We start from the raw sequence: 25,718 nt of genomic DNA on the forward strand, positions 1-25,718 counted from the left end.
CCGTATGGAACAATTATAGATATTTTTAAATTAATGTTGGAAGTTGGTTTCAAAATGTAATTAACTCATTGTCGCTCGTATTTATGGTCATAGATCAGAGGTACATATTTGTTAAATAGTTGATTGTATTTGTAATAAAATATAATTTCAGCTCTAATTTTTACTTCAATTCTTCAGATTGAAATATGAAATTCATTCATTATGAAACATAAAACAACCTGTTTATAATAATTTCTAAATTAAGTCTTTCATTTTGTAATTTTCAAAGTAGAAGATGGATAAGAGATACATAACTCAATGAGTATGTTCTGAGTGTGGGTAACAAGAAGAAATTGTGAGAAATAAGGATAATGAAAATGATAGAAAGGTATTAGTAATTCAAATTCGTAACAAACGCTCGATAAACTTTATTTTTCCGTATATCACATGGCACGATCGGGAGCTTCCGATCAAACGCATATATAGCGATCTGCAACGGTCGTAATTTCCATGTGCATGCGTGTCAGAGCATTAGAAAAAATGTGTTATTAGACGTGTCTTTCGTAAAACTCTCGAGTATAAGAGAATATATCGTCTCGACATAGTAGGTCTTCGCTGCAAGCCCGGTAAAGCTGTGCTATTAAGGCACTCTATGCCAGGAATATGTTCAAAGTGCACGAGCGGTATAAACAGGATTCATGAAATATATAATGTATAATATGTATATATAATAGATATCTCTATAAAAGAAACGAAAGTACATTGTATGACAAATGGTAAATAAACATACATACATATGTAGACTCGTAGTTCGAGGGAAATTAAAACTAGGCGTATCCTAAAAATAATTGGACGGCGGTCTATAACGTATACCTACTTTAATCGCGATCCGTTTCCGTTTAGTTGTTCTGGGTGATAAAGGGGAATGTATGCGAGAATTTTTTTGTAACATTACTTTAGTTAGCGTGAAAAGACAATTTAGAGACTCACAGAGGAAATCATCAGATATTGGATCATTAAGATATTAAAAATATTAAAATAATTAAAACCGTTTAACTACTATCATTGAAATCAAAATTCATATGCTTCTTTTCTAATTTTCTTATTATTTTCTTGTATCTTTTGACGGTACTTTTGTAGATTTCTAACGAATATATGTTATTAACGAGCGAAATTTAGGAGGCGAACGGATCGTTTCGTAAACCTAAAACAAAGTAACGTAAATGCTACACGACTGTACTTGCTGGAAACGTAGCATCGTAAAGCGAGATACTATCTCTTCTTGGCCTTCATAGCCCCGAGTATTTTTCTAATACTAAGTAAAAGAAGAATGCGTGTGTTCGAAATTTGTTGTTTTCGTTTCGGAGACTCTCCGCTCGATGAAAGAAACTCACATCCCGTTTCTTCTTTACCTGATTCGAGTGCGTCATTTCGCTTAAAAGTATTTATACATTTGATGGAGACAATATACACAACACACTAGAACTCTGTATACACATAGTACAACCATAAAATTGTTCCATTGCACGACGATACGATGCTATAAATATACTAACGATGCACTCGACATCAAGTTTGCCAAGCATGGGTATATTAAAGACGCCATCGCGTGTTCCACAGAAAATAATGCAATAATTTGTTATTTTGCATGATACTGTAGACCGAAATTGGATCATCTGTTCTGAAACTACTTGTTCCCTCAGGTAGCCTGAATGGTGTTTAATAAATCCAGTTCACCGGAACCCATTGGTGTTCGGTGGCTAAGGCGTCTAACGCGGCGATCACCTGTCTAAATGTATTGTCGAAGTCCTCGTTTACGATCACCAGGTCGATATATTTCTCGTAGGCACGCTGTAAGGCCGCAGATTCTTCCAACGTTGCTTTCAGATCGTCCTCCTAGTTAGTGAAAAACAAACTATAATTTAGCTGCACGTTGTAAAGTTTGAGAAAGATTAAGTTTTGATTGCATTTAGTTCAAGTGTGTTTGTTGATGGTGATTCTTTCCAATTGGAAGATTGATGTTAGAAAGATTGTAGCTTCCATACTGTGCCTTGAATATATTTATTCTTTGTTTTGCATTAAGTCGCTACATAAGTCCTATCCAGCAGAGTGGATCTTCTATAAATTCCATTTATAAATGCCTCTTTTATAAAAAATTTTTGGATTTATCATTAAAAGAAGTCTGAAAATTATTCATTCAATCAGTCATTAAAAGTAATGTCTGAAAAAAATGAGAATTTTGATACTGGATATGTCATTATGGGAACATTCTGAATGTCTAATTACTATGTGATTAATGAACATATTTTTTTCCTATTTTCTGTGTTTCAGAAGCACAGTTTATATTGATTTAGGTAGTCCACAACATTGGTAACTTATTTATATGATCGAAGAGGCGGACAAACTCTATGCAGCAACCTAATGTCATTAATAAACTACATTTTAAAATTAATGCATTGTCAATAAACTGCATTTAGATATTATATAAATTAGAATTTTTCTTTGAATGTTACATGATTCTGTATAGTGGTCCATTTCAAACAATAATACTACACATCTATAAGCAATCACATTACGATAAAAGAAAAGAAAAATACAATGAATATGCATGCAAATACAAACCTCGTACAAGGAAGCAAGAGATTCCAACGTCCTGGCTCTTCTCGAGCTGTACCTGATGGAACTCTGGCGGTCAAACTAGCAAAGCCAACATCAAATACATACGAAAGATTAAATAAAGAACGCTACGTCAATCGAGGGAAGGAAGTTATACAACGGGTGATATGTGAAAATATTCGATATCAATCTAAATGGAGTATAAAGAGTAGTTGGTATTTGGAATTTTATGGAAGAAGAATTTTGTGGAAGAGAAACCAATCATTGAGTCATTGTAATTGAACAAAAGTGCATGCAATACATTTATAATAGGCAAATTACACGCATTTACACGACGACGGTAGACTAGCAGGCAGAGATTCGGAAGGTTGCATCGTAAAATATTTGATGGCTATGTTTATTTGAAACGCGGCCTGTGCCGTCGATATATGTTTCTTCTTTACACAAATTTCGCGCATCGAATCGTTCCATTTCAAATGGATTTCTTATTTCTCGTACGCGAAATTCGAACATGTTTTCAAAAAATAATAAATACTTGAATCATTCCGTAAATGTATTTACTTGATAAAAAAGTCATTTTAACGAGTAGTTGTAAAACTCGATTAACAAAACTTGAGTAACATTAACCAGTAGTTTCAATAATTAAAAATGATACCAATAATCAAAGCAATTTTAAACATTCAGTAGGAACTTCAATTCATAGAACACTTTCATTCTCGGCGTTATTATTGGTCGTAACGGAGATAGAAAAATGTAATTTTCATATAGAGAAAAATAGAAAGGGCAGTGATATATAATAGCAGCGTAATTACCGTCAAGTTCCGACTGCTCGTTCCAGTCGACCTCGCCAAATCATATAACCATTTCAATTGTTCCATTCCTGGCGCCGCTATGAAGATGACATAGGGCATAAATTCCGTGCTGTTGTGAAGTATTTTCAGAGCAGCTGGACTGCAGTCCAGAACACACATTTTGCCAGCTCTGATTAACTCCCTCACGGAATCCAACTTTGTACCATACAAATGCCCACCGTGTTCTCCATACTCAAGGTATCGATGCTCTCTAATATCTGTTTCCATGGAGTCGCGGTCGGTAAACCAATAACTTTTGCCATCTTCTTCGAGTACTCTGGGTGGTCGTGAGGTATCTATAAACATATGACTTCTATGAATCACAATATTATAATCCTAATTTGTAACTGTTAACAGTAGAAGAGAATGGTATTTTCCCACCAATTTTGTTTGTTATTCTCGTCAAGATCTCACGACACACAAAAATTATGACACTTACACGGAACAATGGTGCCGAACTTCTCAGGGTCGCTATTTATCAGCCTATTCTTCAGCGTCCTGCGACCAACTCCTCTTGGACCTACTAAAGCCAAGGTCTTACGTCTAAATGGCGGCATCCTGGCCACTTCTTCGTACAATAACAGTTCCGCACTGTCAAATTCACCGTTGGACTTCGATTGATACATCTTCCTCTTCTTCTTTTTAGAGATCTTAGTCCCACAGATGCTAATTTTGTGTACAAAATCCGCTTCCGGTGGCACGAATGCTTTTCTTCGTTCTTCCAGTTCCAGCGACGGAATTAGACCAGGCGGACCTAGACCCTCGCCCTCGACTCGCCGAGCTTGCCACCAATTTGGGTCTGCTTGGTCTACAATTTGTAGTACGTCACCTTTCTGGAATGGAAGTCCAATCTCTACGCACGGTAACAGAGTGTCTTCCGATGGATCGTAGTCGAACAGCGCTCTCATGTAACACTGTAATGTGAAAACAAATTCGAGATTTCAGGAGAGAAACGTGGTAGGAGGACTGCGAATTTTTATGTATTTATGGAAAATTTGAAGATGCAAAAAATGCATAGAATGCGTTATAATGTACAAAAACGCATAAAATAATGAAAGTATAGTGCTCGTTAAAATATTTAGTAGATGAAACAAATGCCTGCCCAGATTTTACTTTCTCAGTTCTTTTTATAAAAATATAAATTTGTTTAAATATTCTCAATTTAACGATGAGTTCTATCTTCTATTTTCTTTAATAGAAGAACAGTTTTAAAATTCAATACACTGACTAATTCTTCTTTAATTATAAATTTTCTTATTTGATTTGGGGATTAAATATATGTTTCCGCTGTCTATCTATTCTTGAATATTTGCAACATATTTATTATTATAACATAAATTATTTTGTTAGCTTTTACTAAATTCCTTCGATTTAACATATAATTTTAAAAATTAACATATCTGTACGTAGATGATTGTTTTTTCTAGTAATAATAGTATGTAGTTCTCTAGAATTTCATCCATTCATACTTTTTATCCACCTATGTTTTATTCTTGTATTCAAAACATAAGGTTTTTAAGCTCCGATGTTTTCCTTCACATAATTCTTATCTATTTCCATTCCTAAAACCTTTCACGTTTTTGAAAAAATTGATATTACAGGATATATAAACAATGTGCGAGCTATTCGCAAGTGTTCTTCGACGGATTGAGTTTCCCATTCTCGATCCACATTATCATTTATTTACACACGAAATACAGAGCTACCGCCAGATATAAAGAGTTATTACAATTCGTGTTTCCAGTAATGATTTTTATATTTAGAACACGATTTTGACAGTATATTCTGTTCAATCTTTTGGACAAATTCTATCAGTGAAATAGTAAAATTGTATAGTCTAAATTCAATCGCGTTAAAGAAACCTCTTGTCGGAAGGTGGAAATTGTAACCACGTGTCTCATATAGACGCCATTAAATTGAATCGTAAAGATCCTAAGAGGTCGATTAAACATATTTTCGTACCTCTATACTTTCATGCTTTTAATAGAAGCAATCTTCTTTTCAAGAAGGTGGCCTTTCAAGAATTTTATTTTTACCTTCCTTTTAAATTCCCACCTTATTCGTGGTGTAAATTCAATTTAGATTTATACCATACGAATTAAGATAAAGGAATTTAAAATTAGCCAACTTTAACCAAATCAAAAGTTAAATTATCTTCATTTACCGTAGATTTTACGGGTCGATTGCCATCAGAAGCGACTCCAGGTGCAAGTTTCAGCGACAAATTCTCCTTCGCCCCGTGAATGGCTTCCTGAAGCTCCTCAGGGTTGTGAACTTCCTTCCCGTTCACTTCGAGGATTACCTCGCCGGTTCTCAGGAGTCCCTGGCGGGCAGCAGTGCTTCCGCCTAAGATCCTGGCGATGATCAAATTTCCGGATTCGTCGACCTGCACCGTCAGACCCTGTACAAAAACGTACCAGTGAAAATAAACTCGCCTGTTCTCGTTGAATGCAACCAGGTTTGCTATTTAGTACATTTAGAGAACAATCGACGATTCTCTATGTCCGTTCCATTTTTGTTGTTACATTCTTGCGATGTTGCTTGTTTGAGAAGATCTACTGTTTCCATTTTAGCGTAAAAGTGTAAACGAACATTGATGGAAGGCCATCATGCAAGATCATGGCTTTGTGCACTTGTTTGTCGAGAATACCTTTTGCTGACAATGAGAGAAAATAGCGAATGTTGAAATAGACTGTGGTTTAGCATACAGAGAATTCACTGGGTCTCAAGGATGTTTTGGCTGGTTTTTAACACGTGGAATCGACTTCAGGATAATGTAAAGATCGTATCGCTAATGCGCCATTTGTCTCTTTGCGAAAGAGAAGCCTTCGCTTCCAAGAACTTTATTATAAACGTGTATCGGTGCTGCTGCAATTTTATTACAAAAATTTCTTGAATGCAGAAGGTTAAGAGCAGCATAAGGAAGAATAATGTATTATGTTTCTGTTAAAATGTTTTCTTCGCTTGGTATAAAGCTTGGAACAACGTGCCAGATTCATCGAAGAGGCCACGTGGCCTCGAATCAGCATCGCGCGGATAATAAACGTTTCCGAATTATTTATGAACTGCGAGTGGCATTTCCGTCTTTTCTTCGTTCGAGCGTGTTAAATCCGATTCAGAATGGGAATTCTCTCACGTGACGGAATGGTAAACCTCTAAAACTAGAGCCACGAACGAGAAAGTCGGCGCGAACGATTATATTTCTTTGTTGATTGCTTGACGTGCGTTCTCGTCAGCCGCTTTCTTCACCAACGAAACAAACCGTCAAACACAGAAGCTAAACATCCTTTAACACCCTGAACTCTTGAAACCTTTACAAAGAGCTCCAAATATTCAAAGATATATTTCTGAGACTTTGAGCTACAAAAATTATTTGATTATTTGGAAAAGCGTCAAACGTTCATATCTATCTGTTCATATCTTCCATTAATTGTATTTCAATTAATCTTTTTTGTTAATTGTAAAGCCATAAACATTACACAGAGTGATCCAGTCGTTATAGTATGACCAACAAAGATTTCATGTGAAAATTTTAAAATTTATTTTCGTCAGTCCTTTTCGATTACATAATGATCACTGGGACACTGTGTTCTTTCATTAATTCTAGAATTCAAGAATTCTATCATGAAAGAATTTTTACCAGAGGTTCGTTAGGTTGTCTCCTAAGTCCAACCATCCTGACAGCTTCCGTCCTTTCGTTGGTAGGCATCGTCAGTTGCGATGGTTCCGGCTTCGATGGCGCTTCCTTTCGTTCGACGACCGCGTCGTGCGTCTCTAGAAGGGCTTTTAGATGTGAGCCTCTTAATAATCGTACGAGTTCGCGCGCGTTCTCGTCCCTGGAGGAGCGGAGCGCGTGACACACCTCGTCAACGATGTCACAAATGGACGAGCATACCGGTTCCACGTGAAGTGGAGGATCCTCCAGACGCTCCTGGACCTGCAACAGTCACGCCACGATGTCTGTCAGGTTTCCATGGGAACTGGTTTTTGTTCAAGTCGTCCTCGTTCGTCCTACTAACTCGACCGGCAACTTTTAGGATCTCTCAGTCAAGATTAGATTCCTTTCTTTAGATATTTTTCTTTGGGATGTTTTAGCTTACCTGGTAAATTTAGTTATTAAGTTTAGTTATTTGATCGAGCAATTATTTTCGAAGATTTGAAAATTATGCTTTTATAGATATAGTGATAGCATAGGAATTTGATTATCGATGATTGAACTATATTAAAATAAAATTACTGCAATGATATGAAGCTAACGTATTGTTGCGCAGAGGTTTACAGTATAAATCGATCATCATCGACGAAATAATAAGTCCCTGGAGCCCATCGAGGGCATCGAGCGCTCCTCGAACTCCTTTCTGGGCTACGTGGTAGCGTATGGCCAAAGCCACAAACAGTGAGCGGCTTAGTCGTCGTCAGTTGTGAAAGTCGAAACGGGTTTCCGCATCAAATTCACCGTACGAGGAACCTTGGTTACTCTTGGTCCCCTCGTACAACCCGAGAGAAACGAAGGTTTTTACTCTACACTTGAATCAACAATGTTACGCGTGATATCAAAGGTGTTTCAATGCTTTCTTTATATTTATTGAACAAATTCTTTTCGTAAATGTGAAGATTTTATAGAAGACAGTAATGTATTAAATTCAATTTATTTTTTGATTGATTAAAATCGCAAGTATTTTTTGCTGATTTATCACCTAAGAGCGTGAAATTATCATTGCGCAACGATGACCCTGTGTCAACGAGGTTTGATTGGATTAGCGTCGAACCACGTAAGGCTAGTGTACTCCACATTGAACCAGCCAATGCAGCGTTACAACAATGAAAGAGTAATTACGAAAGTAGGTCATTCACAGTGTTTCAGAGCCACCTTCGAGAATACTTGATACCTGAACGCTACGACGGAAAATGCCGAGCAACGAATAATCATGCACCTCTTAGAATAATTTCTTTAAAAAACAGATAGAAAGAAAAAATTATATTCCAACTAATGGAATCAAAAGAGATATATCACGCAAATACTCAACTATAATAAAGGGAAAGTGGAATTGTGTTTAAAAATATTACGAAAAATTCACATATCAGTCAAAATTAGCCAAATTGATTAGATAAGTCTATTAATTCTTTGAGATAAATAGCTATTTTTCGACAACCACTTAATATTAGTACAACAAATTTATTGTTATCTTTAATTTGAACGCTAAATAAATGTGAAGTGATATTTCGAGAGAAATTATCAAAACGGTCGAGCATATTTGGATTAATCGAACAAGATCAGATGAAAAATTCTCCTCTCGTTTGAAAGACTAACGCGAATCGTTCGTCTATGGAAATTGTTTCACGAAGCCGTCGAAGTCGATGTTCCTCACCGCCAGTATGATTCATCGTCGAATCATTCGCGTCGATACATGTGCATCGCAGATGCACGATGTCGATTCAACGATTTTGTTGCAGCATCGATTATACGAATTGCGACATGGCATAAGTTTCCGTATGTAAAATATCGTACATTTTGGAAAAGGAGCATCAAAAGGAAGTAATGAATCTTCGATTTAGGCCTCTCTGCCCACGCGACTTGTATGTACACGCAACAATAAATCAACTCACGACGCGAGAGACATCAAAGAACACGGTCGAAGTTGTATTTTGGTTGAAACCTAAGAAAACAGTGTGTGATTTATCGAGAGCCGTGTGCGCACGTCGAAATTTGAGGGATTGCTTTCATTAACGCGTGCTAGAAAGTTCGATTCCCTTACGAATTACTAATTCGCACACAAACGTTAACTTCGTATTTGGATAAGCGATTCCAACACTATTTTCGAAAATTTAAATACTGTTTTTAGAAAATCAACCTTGCTACGTTTTGAAAAAATTATTATTTATCAAATCAGTTGTATCTTTTCCACATGAAAAGATATGTCAAGTAATAAAAATTGACTTTTTCATTTTCTTGAAGTTTTTTTCGACTGAATTGTATTCTTGCAACCTTTATAACAGACTTATATTTGTTCATAAGCTCGTGAAAATTAAAAATGAAACGTAGTTATTTTTATATAATTTGGATAGACAGTCGAAGGAAAAGAAGTAACTAACAATTAGTGAGTAGCAAATAAAATTAAAATGCCACGTTACGTGGAACAAAGAATCGAGGTATTTCTCCATATGTCGCAAGATTGTCATTGTCGTGGGCACGAATTATACCGTATTTATAATGAAAACGACGGTAGAACAGCTGGTGTTCAACGAACGTTGTAGCCTATAATGAATTCTTCTGTTCTTCCGTGACGTCCCTGAAAAACCTCTCACGAAACAAACACAGGATTATTGCGCTTCAAGAACAACCAGCAACTCGCTCATTACACATATCAATAACTAAACGTTTCATTACTACTACGATCCAAACGATTGTGTGGCAATTCCGTGTCCTTCTTACTTCTTTTATGTTATCTCTCGTTTTGAAATTTTTCAAACGAAAATCAAATAAATCACACATTCGTACAGTAAATGTGGCAGTTCTAAACGATACTACAGTTCGAATGACTTGAAAGAAAAATATTAATCGATGTTCACTTACTGCTACAAAAACAAAACAAAGAATGGAGTGACTCTTCTTCAGAAAGCAATTTGAAATTCTATCTTATCTATTTCCAAGAAATTACACAGCAAGTGGAATATCTTTCTTTAAGAGAATTAGAAGACTTCTCCAAATTTTGTTTTTTCGCTCACTTCAAGAAATTGTGCGGCCTTTCCTTAATAGAATCGTCGAACGATTCCGAATTCCACCAAGTTCCGTTTCTCCAAAAAATGAAGCAAAACACAACGAATGGTCCAAAATATGGATGAATAACAGTACCTCTCTCCTCCTCTTCTTCTAGAAATTACACAGGAAGTAGAATAATACCTTCCCCAAAACAGAATCATCAATCCACTAAAAACTCCACCGTTATCTTTAAATTGCCTTTGTTCAAAAATTGACACGAATAATATTAACAATTGATAAACGAAACACGTCTAATGTATGAAAATACAGATCATAGTACTCTCTCAAGATCGAGCTACTCTCAACCTCAAGATCCACGGACCACAGACGCCAAGAGGGGCCAACGGTCAACGAATCGCGCTTTCTCCCGATCTCACGTGTCGTCGTAGCAGCAACAGTCTTCCACTCATCCACCTTTTTCATCTATCCACATTTCTACCCCAAGCTCACCACCGTCCCACTAAAATGACGAAACGAGCCTCCTCAAAGATTTCTTCGCAGGAATCCTAACTTACACTGGAAGCCTGGAGAAACGCCGAGGCAGAGGTCGCCTGTCTCCGTCAGGTAGGACGCAGTACTCTGGAGAACGAGCTGGCCGCCGTCCTGGAACTGTAGTTTGCCGTATCGATCGGCCAGTGCCGTGAGGGTGCACTCACGCGGCGACAACCGACGGGGTAAACGGCCACGGGAGAACCTGGCGAGGGGTTTCCACAAGGGATAAACGCGACTTGGACAACACGCACACCGTGTGTGTTACTTAGGTAAGCGGCGTCAGAAAACTGCCGCGCCTACTGACGTTTCTTTCGCCCCCACCTTCGTCAGGCGGCCAGCCTGAAACAGGTGGGGGCCCTTCTTCGGATGGTATGCAACACTCCGCTACGTTCGATGCAGGGCCGTCTACGTGCGTGCTTTAGACCCCATTCTACTAGATTTTCCATAAATGGATGATTTGAGATTTTCAAAAACGATGGTAGTTTTCCATTTAGAAGCTTATTTGGGTAATTGTGATTTCGGCAGCCGTTCAGAAGCAGCTACATTCGTCAACTGGAGGAAAAGAGGAAAGCGATGTTGGAAATATTGCTTTTTATTTATCTTGGAATTTATTGTTATTTATAGGTTCTGCTTGTGCCACATAAATTAGTCTGTGAAAGTGAGCCACTTGTTTGTTGAGAATTGAAAATCGATTACGTGGGTAGCAAAATTGAGAAGTCTATACAATGTAGTTTTAGATATATCTTGTACAGGTCTTAGAATTTTCTTATTCTTTTTTTTATTACTGAATATATGTAAGATGGGTTTGATCTAAAATTGTTACAAAATAATTAAGGATTACAGCGAAACGAGGTCAATTAACAATACCAATTGTTGTGCAAAAGTTCGTGGGGAAATTAGAATTTTGATAGGTAGTAGGCATGTATACTGTTATTTTGATATTTTAGAATTTTCAAATTCTTTTCTTATTAGTTGACATCTGATTGGTAGTCTTATAATAAAATTTCAATGCAATGACATGGGGTTAATTACCAATTGTCACCTTTTATAATATATCAAACGAATGAATAAACGAAGTCTATTTATTGATTAAATTAACTCTATCAGATTTAAAGTTAAAGGGTACTCTCTTAAATTCGACGAGCTTACGATTGACAGTAATCTCACTAATTACGCGTATAGAGTTAGAAATCGAGGATTTTAGGATTAAATTAAGTAGGTCATGTTGCACTAGCTGGTTACACGATAATATTATTATCTAGCTAGTATCATTGTCGGAACTTCCAACGTTTCTTTCGACACGGGAAAGCGGCGATGTTTAAACGGAGTGCCAACGTGTAAACGAGAACGTGCCTCGTTGCGAGGAATGTTAAATATCCTAGCTACTCTATCTAGAAGAGGTAGAGGGGTATTCCTCTTACTACTCGAGCATTCCAATTGCGTACATTATTCCTGCGTGAAAGTACACATACACACAAACTCCTAACTTTCGTTTCATTCTTGTCCTTGGACATATTTTCGTAGCTACGAAATGTCCGAGTCTGCTTTTGTCAATGATGGGAATTTATAACGTATGTACATATCGTTGATTTGAAGAATTATGCAATTCGATTGTAATCGGGTCGATGAATATAATGTCGTGGCAAAAAAGAAACGCTGGCAGTCATCGACACCGATCGGTTTGTCGATCTTGCGACACAGGTAGACCCTTCTCGAGATACTCAATAATCCGTTACGCGATACAACGGGATCGTATGACTCTAATGTTAAAGACAGCTATTGCTACGGCAACATTAGCGAGTCTCGGTGTAATGAATAATTAAGAAAGTTTCACTTTTGAAGTAATTCTTCTTCCGGTATCTTTATTAAATATTCTTTTAATTTTTAAATCTTCAAAACTTTTTAACTAATCTTTAATCTTTGATTATTGGCAGGGCAAAATCTAGCTCCGAAAGTTTACATAAGAAACATATACCTTATATCGTTTCATAACAAAATTAATGTCAAATAATTGTAATATATTTTATAATCGATTCATTAAATTCATCATTTTGCGTTACGAATGCTTTTTTCGAAAAGTTTCTAACTTTTCTTTCATCGTATATACATATACATGTCACAACCATTGTTCCAAAAATATACCAATAAAATTGTATTCCAGATTTCCATCCTCTCAAATTGTACTAAAACGACATCAAACTAAAAACGCATGGCGCATAACTTTGCCAGTTACGTTCCTGTCACTTACACGTGCGTCAATGTCGCATACGCGTGTTCTCCGCTCGTCCCTTCACGCGATTACAAAGCCGGTTGAAATTACATCGTAATCCGTGTGTGTACACGAGCGCACGCGACGTGACACTGCCTCGCGATTTCTGCGAGAGCGGTCATAAGCGATGACTCGGTCGCTGAAGTTCGAGCCTGGGCCAATTGGCCAGGACCTCCGAGGTCGCGGTCAATTACGCCGGATATCAGAGAAGCCGCGGCAACGATTTATCAATTAACATACTCGGATTATTCACGAGGCATGGTTCGCCAGTGGTTTCCGGCGCCGCTGGCGCGCGACCGCCTGATTCACGGTTTGTCTCGCTCGCTTCTTCCCTTCGCAGGAAACGCCTTTGTTCCCAAGGAGGACCCTCGCGGTTTCCGCTTTTCGGTGGACTGTCCACGGGATGGCTTTGTAAGGTGCACGTTCGAGACCAGGATGAATGAGACGGAGAAAAAAGAACGGAAGTGGAGTTTGTCATTAGTAATACAAAGGTTAGGGTAGTTGGTACAGGGGTGGAAGATTAATGAGACCTTCTTCTATCCGTAAACTGTGATGTTACTTTTCAGTTAGGATTCTTTTCTGCTAGAATTTATAGGTTTATCTGCGTAAAAGCTATAAAATTTAGAAATGTTAGACAAGAGAGATGAGATGGAAAGAATGATCGAAAGTTCTGTTTGTTATTAGTGGAATATCGTAATATACGAAGTGTCCGATTTTATTATATAGATTCCTGAATCTTTCTTTTTTTTTCAATCAAACTGGTGACTTTGATTTCTTTATAATACCATTTTATAGTGAATATCACAGTAATCTTGTATCTCGAGTTTTATCAAATTCATAAAGATTGACAAGATTTACTCAGTTTCTGTTTTGCACCTACTCCTCGAGCACGACGTAACACTATTAATGGAAATTTTCCTATTACTCAGGCGACTTCTCGGCCTAATTAAACCTAACCACGTTCAGCTGAGTCATTAAGACACTCCCAAGATAAACTAGCAATTTTAGAATATACGAAAATAAAAATACCTGGAGGAGAGATACCACGAGAAAATCAAACTTCTCACACCTCTCTTAGACCCTTTCTTTCAACAGTTCCACATTAGCCATCAAATTTACCAGGGTTGTTTGGTGACCGGTTTTCACGGTTTTCGACGAAACCAGTAACGCCATATCGCATCTGTCAACGTTTGCTATTGTTACCTTGAATGGAGCCGGAAACGAACACCGGCTTCTTAACGACTTTTCGACACCAGACGAGACTTCTACCTGCTGATCCCGAAGAACAGGATGGAATGTGGGCCCAGCAGGTGCGGTAAGTTGTATACATATATACGTGTGGATGGGCACTAACGTTTCGCAGGAAAGCCACGGATGCGTGCAGTTGATCGGGAACAAGATAATTCGAACGGTTTTGGGTCACGAGCCAGCAACCAACTTTGAGACTTTACAGATACGCTAAACTTCAAAGATCTTTTACGCCATCATTTTGGAATATTTTTAGAGACCTAAAGTCAAAGTTCTTCTTTTTTATAATTCTAAGAATTTCAAGAAAATGTTCGACCTGTTGGACGACTTCCAATAAAAAGATGCTCGAGTCTTCCAACTGCACTTCTTCCTCTGTATAGAACACTGAATTATTGAATGTTTCTTAACTCTCCGTAGATACAGTGAATCATTGACGAAGTAACTAAAATTCCATCAAATTTTTTATTAAATTGTTTTATTGAAAACAGATTTGATTCAACAAATAGTTGTATAACTTAGTAGGGACCTAAGATATCTACGAAATGTGAAAAAATATATTTTACGGAACATTAAATGTCGTTGAGATTATAACCGAAGATACGGAATGATCCCAAAGACTCGACAGTAATGAATGCATTATACAAATGATGAGAAATATACGCAGACGTATCATAGTTGTTACGTAATGGATCAGAGAAGAGGTGACGTACGTAGTCACGTCACACTGCTGAATTTATACCAATCGGCGGATAGTAATATTTTCACTTGAAGAGCCCAAGTTGTTCCATGGTTCGACGGGAAATGTATGTCACGACCAAAATAATGCGGCTGTTTCACCCAGCCATAGTGCAAGCGGCGTGTAAAAAGAAGCTGCGTACAAGACTTGTTTCGAAAATTTCATTGGTCGGACCGAGTGTTCCGACGTTTTCGAGTTCCAGCGTCGCGCATTCCTGCGCTACGGGATCTTTGCGGTTAGCGTCTCTTAAATTCCGTAGGAATTGCTCGGTTAGTGGAAATGTTGGCTCATCTTTGCACGAGAAGAATTGAAAAATCGTATAAGAATTAAAAACACTATTTATGCTTTAAAAATCTAGTTTTAATTGTTGATGAATGTAGCAATTGAAATTAATGTATTGTAATCAAAGAGACTGAGAATGATTAGAACAAATAGTTTGTTGCGAATTTTTATAGAAATTAACTGTGTTACATGTATTTCTAGAATGATTCATTCTGTGCAAATTTTTGTAACGATTTACTACAGATCGTAATTCCCAAAAACGTACTGGTCGTGTTGTATATCGAAATACGAGGTGACAAAATTATATTCGATGTTACCAGATCATTTTCTAACCAATATCACGTGCACAACCAAGTCCGAATATTTTCAATCGTAACGACACTAGTTTCGATGGTTAGAAACGTGCGAATTAAGTCTTAGAAGATTTATGTGTCTTCGTGTGGTATATCGAGTTCATAGTCGATTTATTGCTTTGAATCCAGGTAGCCGTTGTTAGATGAGATTGTTTGAGAATGTCTGGCGTAACATTCATAAATTATAGCGAAAGGTTTCCAGCGTCTGAATTTCTTGTTTTACAAAACAGAAAGTGGCCATTACAAGTTGAATGAATGGATTGAATGTCAACGATGGGAAATAAAAATTTGTATAATAGCGCTGAGTGTTGGATGTGAGAACGAATAGTATTTTGAAGAATAGAATACAGTCGTGGAAAGTGTTTTGTTCACTGACAGGAAGCTTTCGTAATATAAGAATACTATACATCGCAATGGAACAGAAAGCTGAAATCAAAAGTTGAGAGAAATAGGCAAGTGAAAAGGCGTTCATTTATTACAGTTTTGATGGTGAAGCTGTAATGAAACTGTGGAAACGAAAACGAGCGGCGACACGGTCAACGAAGCGTATTTATGTACCGTGAAAATGACATAGATGACGTTTTTACTAAACAGCAAAAAAGCACGTAAAAATATTAACCTCTTCAGGAACGAATTTATTTAAAGTTAGAAAACGATCATTATTTCTCACTTTTCTGAGAAAAGGAGTGTACGCTATTGAACACATACGCGACAAGTGGGTTTTCAGGTTAACTATTTGTAAAACGATTTTCTCCGTCAAGGGAATATTTATGACTTAAATTAAAGAAAAAGTAAATACAAGACATATATACAAAACTTATATACTTCCGTTCACAACAGTTATATTGGATCACACTCTTATACGAATATAGATTTCCAACCGATTAATTGTTTCCTTAATAATTTAGAATAATTATTATATTTTGTATGAAACTAAATGTTCCGATACTTCTTTATTCATAATCCCCAAGAGATGAAAAAAATAACACTTTTATTAAGAAGATTAAAGGAAACACTAAAAGCCTAAATAAATGAAAAATCGAGAAGAAAAGCTTTGAGAAGGCATAGAAACGAATAAACGTACCCAAAGGTTAAGTACCCAGCTTTGCAGAATTCCAAATGTTAAACAAGTTAAACAAAGCTCGGTAATCGATCAATAAAAGACAGGATAGTAACAGACTAAACAAGCCAGCCAGCCCACGAGTAAGTATATCTTTCCTATTTTTACGAACGAGCTAAGAAACCGATCCCAAACGAGTATCGAGCGTGGAAGGAACGAGTTCAACGACATTCGAAGATTTTTACCGACCTCGGCAAGGGGACTCGCGGCTGGCTGCGTTACGTTTTCCATTTCACGGCGTTGCATTCGTACGGGGATTTCACGGCGGACGAGGCACTCTCTCGTAAATGACGGTCTCTTTCTCGTAAAATCGAGCGTAGTAAACACGTGGCACGTGCATGTGTCTCGAAACCATCTGCCCTCAGCGCGCATGATCCAACGACGCACGCTATTGTTTATTTCGCCGGTGCCAAAAATAATACACACACGCGCGAATAATGGTTGCAATTAACCCGATTCGATATATGTTGAAAAAATCCTATACTCAAGCAAGTGGCAATTGACAATTTAACAAATAAGCTATCGATTACGAGGCTGTAATAGTTGCGATCATTGATCTTCATTTACTACGAATGAGAAAACACAATCTTCATCCTGTTGTAACAAAACTAAACTTCTTCGTTCTATTCTAGTGAACTGCAAATTAGCCGGTAGTGCGAATAAACAATGATTGATAACAGGAAACAATTATAACAAACTGTCAGTTCAGTTCACAGTTGTAAAAGAGAAGATATCGCGGTCATGCTTCCCTATAATATTAGATATTTCGAAACAACATCTTTAATTTTAATTATTTTCAATGGAATATTGCTTGAAAATTGTATCCTTTCGACGTAGGAAATGTCCACCTGCATTACATCCAGGTAAACTAACCTCATTTTTTTTATTTATTAACGAGATTTAAACCAACTTGTTTAGAATTTATTTTCTAATATACGTTACTGTAATAACACAAAATAAATGGAGAAGATTTCTAAATTCCTGAATTCTTCGTATTACGAAAGTTTATCATCGTAGCTGGATACAAAATGGGAGGACAATGATGTAATACAGGAGACAGAAAAGATCACTAGCATGAAGACACGCGTTTACTCACCTTCACTAGAGACGTGACCACAGGGCTATCCAGGAGACCTTTGAGGAACAGCAGATCCGTGTCGTCAGCCACCTTGCCCAGCTCCTCCAGGTTGTCGCGTACGTGCATGAAGGCGGCTGGAACAGTGACCAGACACTTTTCCATAACACCGTGCTACGTGGACGTGCGCGAAGGGCAACGACACTACCGGCACGAGCGTCGAGGGTGCAAAAGAGCGACGCGAGGGGATGCCGGGTGTGGCCATTCGATGGATCAATATTGGGGCAGCCACAGGTGGCTGGAGTTAAAGCATGAGACACTTTGGTGGAAAAATCGAAAAGCGGGAAGTCGAGTCAGTGTTGATGCGAAAGGAAGTATTATTCACGTAGAGGTAAAATTTTTAAATGGTTACCTTTAAATCGCGAATATTTATGCATTTATGGAAAGTTGAAGTATATAAAAATATGCAAAATGCATATAATATGCTAAAATGTTTTAAGTACTATAGTACTGTAGTATATAGTACCCCTATAGTGGTTATAATATTTATATAATATTGAGTTATAATATTATTTTTATAAAAGTGTGAATTTGAATTAGTATAACCGAAATTATTTTCCTTTTATACATATCAGGTATATTTTCGCCTAAAACGCTACGTATCATTTGAGCAAACATTGTAATTTTGCGAATATTTCATTCCACGGTATAATAGTATTAATCTAGAAATAAACACCACATACATATTTTACATGAGTTACGAAAACAAAATGTTCTGATTTATATGCTCACTATCGCGTGTATATTATTTCGTATATGCAGTTCACATGCTAGTAGAATAAAAATAAATAATAGAAAGAAAATAAATAATAAATTTAACAACTTGGGAAAATATGTTTTTGCAAGATTCATAATTTAATCAAGATCAAAATAGTAATGAAATAATGTTGGGTATTAGTTTTCAGAATATAAACTTAAGGGTTATGTATTTTATATTAAAAATTTAAGTTTTTGTCAAGATTTTAGCAAGTACTTCCTTTACGAATGTGAATGAATATCAGACTTTTCATTACATACGACTTATTTGTGATAGAGTTACTGCTGAACTTATTTTTCCATATTTCAGAACCTGATTAATCAAAGGCTGATAATTAACCGAATCTCAATTTCAAGTATGATGTTCGTCAATCTAGTTTGTACAATCTAGAGTCAAACATATTATGTTCGGATTCGAAAGAAATTTGAAGCAAGCTCAAGGACCAAAGAATCATCTTACTGCTAACAATGGTTTCCAGCTGGTGCCAATTAACATTGAATCCATTCACAAGTGCCAGGACTAATTAGAGTCATAATCAGACTTCGACCTACCTTTTCACTCTCGTTCGACCTTACTTCGTCGAACAATTTTCAACACGAGACAACGTTTAGCGTAATTATGAATGAGATAAAGCCTTTTTACTATTTCAAACACAGAATACAAAAAGATCGTTCTATTGTTTAATTGTCAATATTAATAGCGAAAAACGAGTTTAAATCAAACATTACAAATGGTTCGTAATGTATTTGAATGTGGCCTCTTCTCCTGAAAAACGCCTTGGAATCTCAATTTTTTATAAATGATATATTAAAGTTTTGATTTATTTTAATAAAAGCAACGACACAAGATGTTTTACTAAAAATATCTTTTATTTTCGCAAACATATTCTGTTGCAAAGTTAAGTCATAAAATTTTCTAAAATTATCTCATTTGCAATTACCTTACATCCCTTAGAACACATTTATCATAAAGGGCAGTTTGTCGAACCAGTTGTATCCTAATAATTTATGACGTTTAATTATCGAAGACGAGACGAGGCGTTCTCCAGGTTCGAGTGGTTCTGATAAATAGTGATTGGCCACTTGAATGTACGATGATAAGCGATGTCGACGACGGGACGTTTGCATGATAAATGCGTGTAGTTACACGAAGCTATCGAACCACGAGTGCATAGAGCCATACTATGACGATCGCGTATCGTCTTTCCAGAACGCCTCGACCTATTTCTCGCCTGGTTTACAGCCGAAGGAAAAAGTTCTTAAACCAGTCTGTCCGTGTGTATACAGGCGAAACGAAACGCTGGTTTGACGATGCGTTATACAAGCAACTGCAAATCTTTAACTTATACTTAATACGAGACGATATAAAGAAAATTATATCTTCTATTTGAAGAAAAATATAATCGTGCCAAATTTAGTATAATTTTTTACCATATTTTTTTTATTTGAGATTGTCTAACGTCAATATTGGATCAGAAAATGTTCCGCTCGCTTGTTCTGACTGATTTTGTGCATGAAACAGAAATGCAGAAGAATTAAGAAGAGTATTTAAATACACTTAGAATTGCGTCAATTTTTTCGAACCTTCTCTATTTTAGATTATTGAACTCCTTGAGAATTTTAATTAATTTCAATTAAAAGGAAGAAGCACATAAACGCGGAGGAATAATATTTAGATACGAGAAGTTTGTTCGCGGAATTCTGATGGAGAACGAGATGGACACATTTCTTCTGAACGTTACATTAAAAAAATTTTCAATGGAATTTTTTCAATGTAGAACCAAATAAATCTAAACTAACATCGTAGCTTTACCATTTTCTATTTGATAGAGTTTGGTGCCATTCACAGCATCGATGCTGGCTAATAGCCGGCGATCTTCTATCTTCTCCTTTCTTCCGAAGAAAACCATTTTGACGTTTCTTCTTACACGACGATGTAAACTCTTATATAAGAAATCTTTAATACATCAACAAATCATATTTTCACTTTCTTCTCCGTTTCACATTTTACATTCTCATCGTCATATCTAACGTCACGTCCCGTTGACGTCACTAAACGCCAGACACCATAAGTAAGTACGATTATTCTCACATTCTTGCACTGTCAAACGAAACAAGAAATCTCTTCTTTAGGAGTCTGTATCTACTGAATCCTATCACAAGGTTGTTAAAGAGTGGGATAGTTTCAATTACCATAACTCAATTATCACCGAACTATCCATCTCACTATCAACAACCACTGTTCTTTGTAACACGCATTCTCACGCGATCGTTGATCTTTCGGGAAGCCACGTTCCTTTCGGTAGCCAAGCCAGTGTTTGTGAAGGCAGAGCAAACAAGAGAATTTTCTTCGAAGACGTAGGAAGCGTGCACACTGGTCCGTTCCGCGGCAACACGTCACGGTGAATGGAAACTCCGTGTTACACCTGCTTGGGGCCCCAGGCCCCTGCCAGGAGACTAAAAGCGACACCCCGTGGAAGTGATGGAACACAACGAAGTTAGAAGAACGTTCGCGCCGCGCCGCACTGCTCCCTTCGGGCTCAGGAAATTCGTGACGCTTTTTAAGGGCATCCTGACTACATCACAGAAAGTGCTCTTTCTTTTGTCACGGAAACATCTTTAACGGCTGATGCTTTAAAGTGTTTTTTTCAAATCAAATAGTACAAGCATATGGAGCTAGTAGTTTTTAAATAGTTATTTGTGGGATTCGTCGTGGCTGATTGATTCTCGAGGAATTCTTTTTTTTCTTTTTCTTTTAAAATGACGGATGTCGATAATAGGTTGAAACTGTTGAAACGTGGGGTTGCGTTGCAAGGTGCAAGGAGGTAAACAGGTTATTCATTCGGACCGAAGATTGTTAGGATAGTCCATGGTTTGATTAAAAGTTTCGTTCAAGTTTTAGTTGCTTTCTATTATGATTGAGAAGAATTGGCCTCTCTTTTAGTAAGATCTCGTTAGTGTTAGTTGTCCGTTGTCGTAATTGAGGAAAATGGTTCTTGCTTATGGTGTGACCTTTTAAAAGTTTTGTGAAAGGCTTGAATGATCTTTATTTCATTGTGTCCCATTTCATTTGTCAAAGTTATTTCACACATTTACACATACACAACCCTGAAGATTTCGCACAATAACGAACCTCATAAGTTGATTTTCTTTTAGGATTTTGACGATTGATACCATCAGAATGGTTCAGCTGGTTACGTTTTAAACTATCAAAGCAAATTTCAAATCTAATTGAAGTTTCACCTGGTCAATCTCGTGAATCGAATTTCACATATCCATAGGTTTCCACTCGAGAAGAATCACACTTTATTATTTACGTGATTTAGTCGTTTGAACTACATACTCTGTGAGAAAAGACGCTGGGGCGCTTTAAAAACAGAACGTGAATTGTATAGTCTACGAAGATTGTCGCGATGCGTGTTGTCGTCGTCGAAGAACGATTGAAACTGACGTATCCAAAATTTCGTCGGGGAACGAGCGCATCAAAAGGAGAGGAAAGCTATTCTTATTTTTCTAGACAAACCAAAGCGAGGGAATACGAGAAAGAGAGGAGCGTACGAGGAAAAGGAAAGTACCACCGGGTAACTGCCCGCGAGAATCCGAGCACGTTGACGAAGGATCCAGAAACGAACCAGCTGGTCTCCGGAGGAAGGAAATCATTCTTCATGGACGTAATGAAAAAAATCGACCGTCACTTGGCTCGTGTCTCATTTTAGATAACTTTTTTGTACAATTTGTCGCGATTATTCACCCTTTTCTCTTTTTTACGTTATTTTTTGTTCGATGTATCTTAAACAAAGAGTTGACTTGGAAATAACTTTACGATGAATAGAGGAATTTTGTTGTAACTGGAAAACACATTTTTGGTCTTTTGGATTTTTGAAATATTTGGAAATTTTTTAATTTATTAGTAATTTTTCTTCTACCACATATTTGTCTTTGATGGAACGTTAGTCTCTTGTTTATGTTATTTTCGGTTAATTATTTGAAAGTATTAGTTGACTTTGTTGAAAAATTATCTTATGATCAGGGAAATTGAAACTCCATGATTTTCTTAGGTTCTTTAGATAGATATTTATGAAAGTTTTAGATTATATTTTTCCATTGGATTTTTATTAAGGTGAAATACTAGGGTTATTTAGAATATTTTACGCGAGATACTTCTGAGTCGATTAACTGTTTTATCGTGAACAGATGTTCAACGTAACCCACCGATCGTGCAAATCGTGATTTTATTGACGTTTATTTTGTCCCACACTAGAGAAATACACATGCTCCGGACCAGGGATCTGAAACTGCTTTCAATCAGGATGGCCGTAAGGTGTAGACGGAAACCATTTGCTCCATCGAAATTATAAAACGGAAGCAACTATGAATTCGATACTAGAAGGTATCGCCTGGAATCCATGAAGATTTTTAATACATTTCTTATGAAGCAACTCAAATTTAAAACTGTACATACGATAAAAGTTAAATATAAAATTCTTGGAAAGTACATGAAAAAGATCGCTTTTACGATAGAAGTAATAGTATAACAGAAAAACAGTTCAACGAAAGTAAGGAGCTTTCGTGGAAAGCTTAAGAAAAGAAGGAGGAATGAGTCTGAACACACAGAATTTTTAAAGAGATTCTTAAATCTGTGAAAATAAAGATCGAATAAAATTTGAATTCTGAAAATTATCCTGGCTGGTGATTGTAAATTTAGAAGAATTTGGATTTCGTGATGATGTTACTATATTATACGTGATCATTGAAATTAGTATTCATTCAAGGTCCTAAAGTGTATAGCTGGCTTTGTTATAGGTTTTATCGATCGTCCGAGTTTTCTTCTCGAGAGCACGCGTTAATATCGACCGTCTCTTTGTTGTAATTTTTCCATGACGTGAATTTCTTTTCGGCGTTTCAAAGATGTGAAATATTCGTGAAATTGAAATTTTTAAAAAATATTGGTATCAAATCGAGATATCTGATTTAACTTGTCAGTCGTGAAAGAAAGCTAATAAAGATAAATTAATACTCATTAAGTCGAATTCGAGCTATTCAAAAAGTCGTTATACATATCTGAAATGATCCAATTAACAGGTTATTCTAGCATTCTTCAGAAATGAGGTAGGTAAAGAATTTAATGTAAAAGTATTTGCAAATTTGTTCCAAAACTTGATGACCACGTCAATGTGATACTAAATCCCTGTGAGACGTGTCTGAACCGCAATGTGGAAAACTGGATCGTAAGTCAGCATCGATGGTGCTTCCACTGAAATCACGTTAAATTTAACAGAATCACAAACATTTTGTGTCAGAAAAGGAAGAATCTTCAAAGAATAGTAAACGAAAGTTATAGAGAAGGAAAAGTTCGTGGAAGTCGGATGAAACGGTTCAATCAATATCCTCCATCCGTACAAATCAAGATCCAGAGAACTGTCAAGAATTCAAAGTGACGAGTGGAATCTATCGAAAGTTTTGGGGAGATCTGATAAGACGAGACTTTAGAAATTCTACGAAAGTCGAGCAGCAAAGTACAAGGTCTTTAGATCTTTAAAAAGTTTGCGACTATTTCGTTAACTAGATATTTAAATTCAGATTCTATTTAACGCAAGATTAGAATTACAAAGATTGGATTACAAATTTCTTAAGATAAGTTTACATTTTTTAATTCAAGTTCAGATATAAATCACTAGTGCAAATTCAAACTTTCTTTTACATTCAAATTCGAATTTTCAATTTGAAATTTTCAATTTTCTAAACCTTGATATAAATGGCGGGAGAACTAATCGAAACCCACTTCGATAACAGAGGTGAGTAAATCAAACGGTTGGCGTAGTCAATAAAACGTTACTCGACTCAGTTCAATCTCTCCAATCTCGGACAGTTCAATCTACGATCCATTCTATACTCGAATAATTTCAAACTTACCGGAAGTGGATTTCAAGTGCGGTAGTTCCTTCTTAGGAATGATCGAGGGTAGTTTCGAACACCCACAAATGTCCTCGATATCCATCATCGACTTGCTATTCTTCATCCTGGTGGACGATAGTGGAATGTGGTTTCAGGTGACGCCAATCGGCATCACGATCAGCATGGATCCCAGCCTCGAGTATTCCACTGACAGGATCGAACTTCCGTTTGCCCAAATTCCCGATTCACCGGCGACCTTGTCATTCTCCCTGTCACTCTTCCTCTCGAATATTCCACGTGTTGTCCACGTCCCCCCGTCAATTGATCTACGTTTGACGCGAAGTCAAAATGGCAGTCGAAGATCTCGAGATCTATTCATAGATCACCGGTAATGGTCCGTGATCGTGGTAGCGTCGAAGAGAACGAACGAACGAGGAAGACCGCAACGGGACCTATAAGCCCGCGCTCTGTTCGTGTCCGGTACTTATAGCATGTTGCGCGGGGGGTGGGTTTTTGCACCCTCTCTCTCGCTCCGCTTACACGATTTTGCGACTCGTGGCAACGAGTGCCGCGTGCGTTCGGATCGATCGATAGTAAACGCGCCCACGGAAGGGTAGAAATATTCTGGATTACGGCATCATACAACTTACAACAACAACATACAAAACAAACGCCTTGACGATCGTCTTTTTAAACCAAAAAATAGATATTTTTTTAAATAGCGGGGAAATTATGTTTGCATCTTCTATTGGAGATATGAAGTTTGGAGCTTTTATTAGAACGTTTCTCGGTGAACTTATAGTTTCTGATTGAATTTGAAGTTTTAGATCGAAGTTCGTACATCTAAACTATTTTATAGTACGACGAATAAATTGTTATTGCGTGCGAACCGTTGACAAGCCACGTTGAATAGCTTCGTATAAATTATAAAATTGAGAAATTACAGATGTTTAAGCATCTTTTTTTCATTCGGATCAACTGGATAGAATTATTGCGTTAAGAAATTGCTTTCCTTCTTTTTATTGACGATTGTATATTATAGTAATATTCAACACTAATTGCAATACCTTGTAACCGTTCTGAATGTGAATCTACCAGTGATATGTCATAACGATATTTGGCATATATCGCAGGATCCCAGTGACGAAGAAAATGACTAAAGAACTATGTGAAGAAAGAAAGATAATGTATAGCGACCTAATAAGGTCGTTTTATTCTTTCATTTT

At 36.9% G+C, this 25,718-nt stretch overlaps 1 protein-coding gene across 5 annotated transcripts; it reads right to left on the bottom strand.

The window, feature by feature from the left end:
* Positions 1-392: 392 nt before the first annotated feature.
* vari (MAGUK p55 subfamily member vari) lies at positions 393-24,945 on the bottom strand. Of its 5 annotated transcripts, none has more exons than XM_069132637.1 (8): positions 24,511-24,943; positions 17,803-17,918; positions 7,087-7,383; positions 5,611-5,847; positions 3,886-4,360; positions 3,408-3,742; positions 2,602-2,676; positions 393-1,875 (listed from the first exon to the last, which is right to left on the bottom strand). In XM_069132637.1, the coding sequence occupies exons 1-8, from the start codon at positions 24,614-24,616 to the stop codon at positions 1,699-1,701; spliced, it is 1,818 nt and encodes a 605-aa protein (XP_068988738.1). In that variant the 5' UTR covers positions 24,617-24,943; the 3' UTR covers positions 393-1,698. The 5 variants fall into 5 exon arrangements, with proteins under 5 accessions (XP_068988738.1, XP_068988739.1, XP_068988740.1 ...); XM_069132638.1 differs by lacking the exon at positions 24,511-24,943 and adding an exon at positions 20,411-20,553; XM_069132639.1 differs by lacking the exon at positions 2,602-2,676 and having other exon boundaries at positions 24,511-24,945.
* Between the last annotated feature and the right edge of the window lie 773 nt (positions 24,946-25,718).

The sequence above is a fragment of the Bombus flavifrons genome, chromosome 3 (assembly GCF_040668555.2).
Source record: "Bombus flavifrons isolate JBK064 chromosome 3, iyBomFlav1_principal, whole genome shotgun sequence".
Classification (NCBI taxonomy): Eukaryota; Metazoa; Arthropoda; class Insecta; order Hymenoptera; family Apidae; genus Bombus; species Bombus flavifrons.

Coding starts and splice junctions, on each gene's coding strand:
- vari (XM_069132637.1), bottom strand. CDS start 24,616: ATGAAGAATAGCAAGTCGATGATGGATATCGAGGACATTTGTGGGTGT. Junction 5,848..7,086: donor GACAACCTAACGAACCTCTG/GTAAAAATTCTT, acceptor GTTTTTGTACAG/GGTCTGACGGTGCAGGTCGA. Junction 4,361..5,610: donor ATCGACCCGTAAAATCTACG/GTAAATGAAGAT, acceptor TTCACATTACAG/TGTTACATGAGAGCGCTGTT.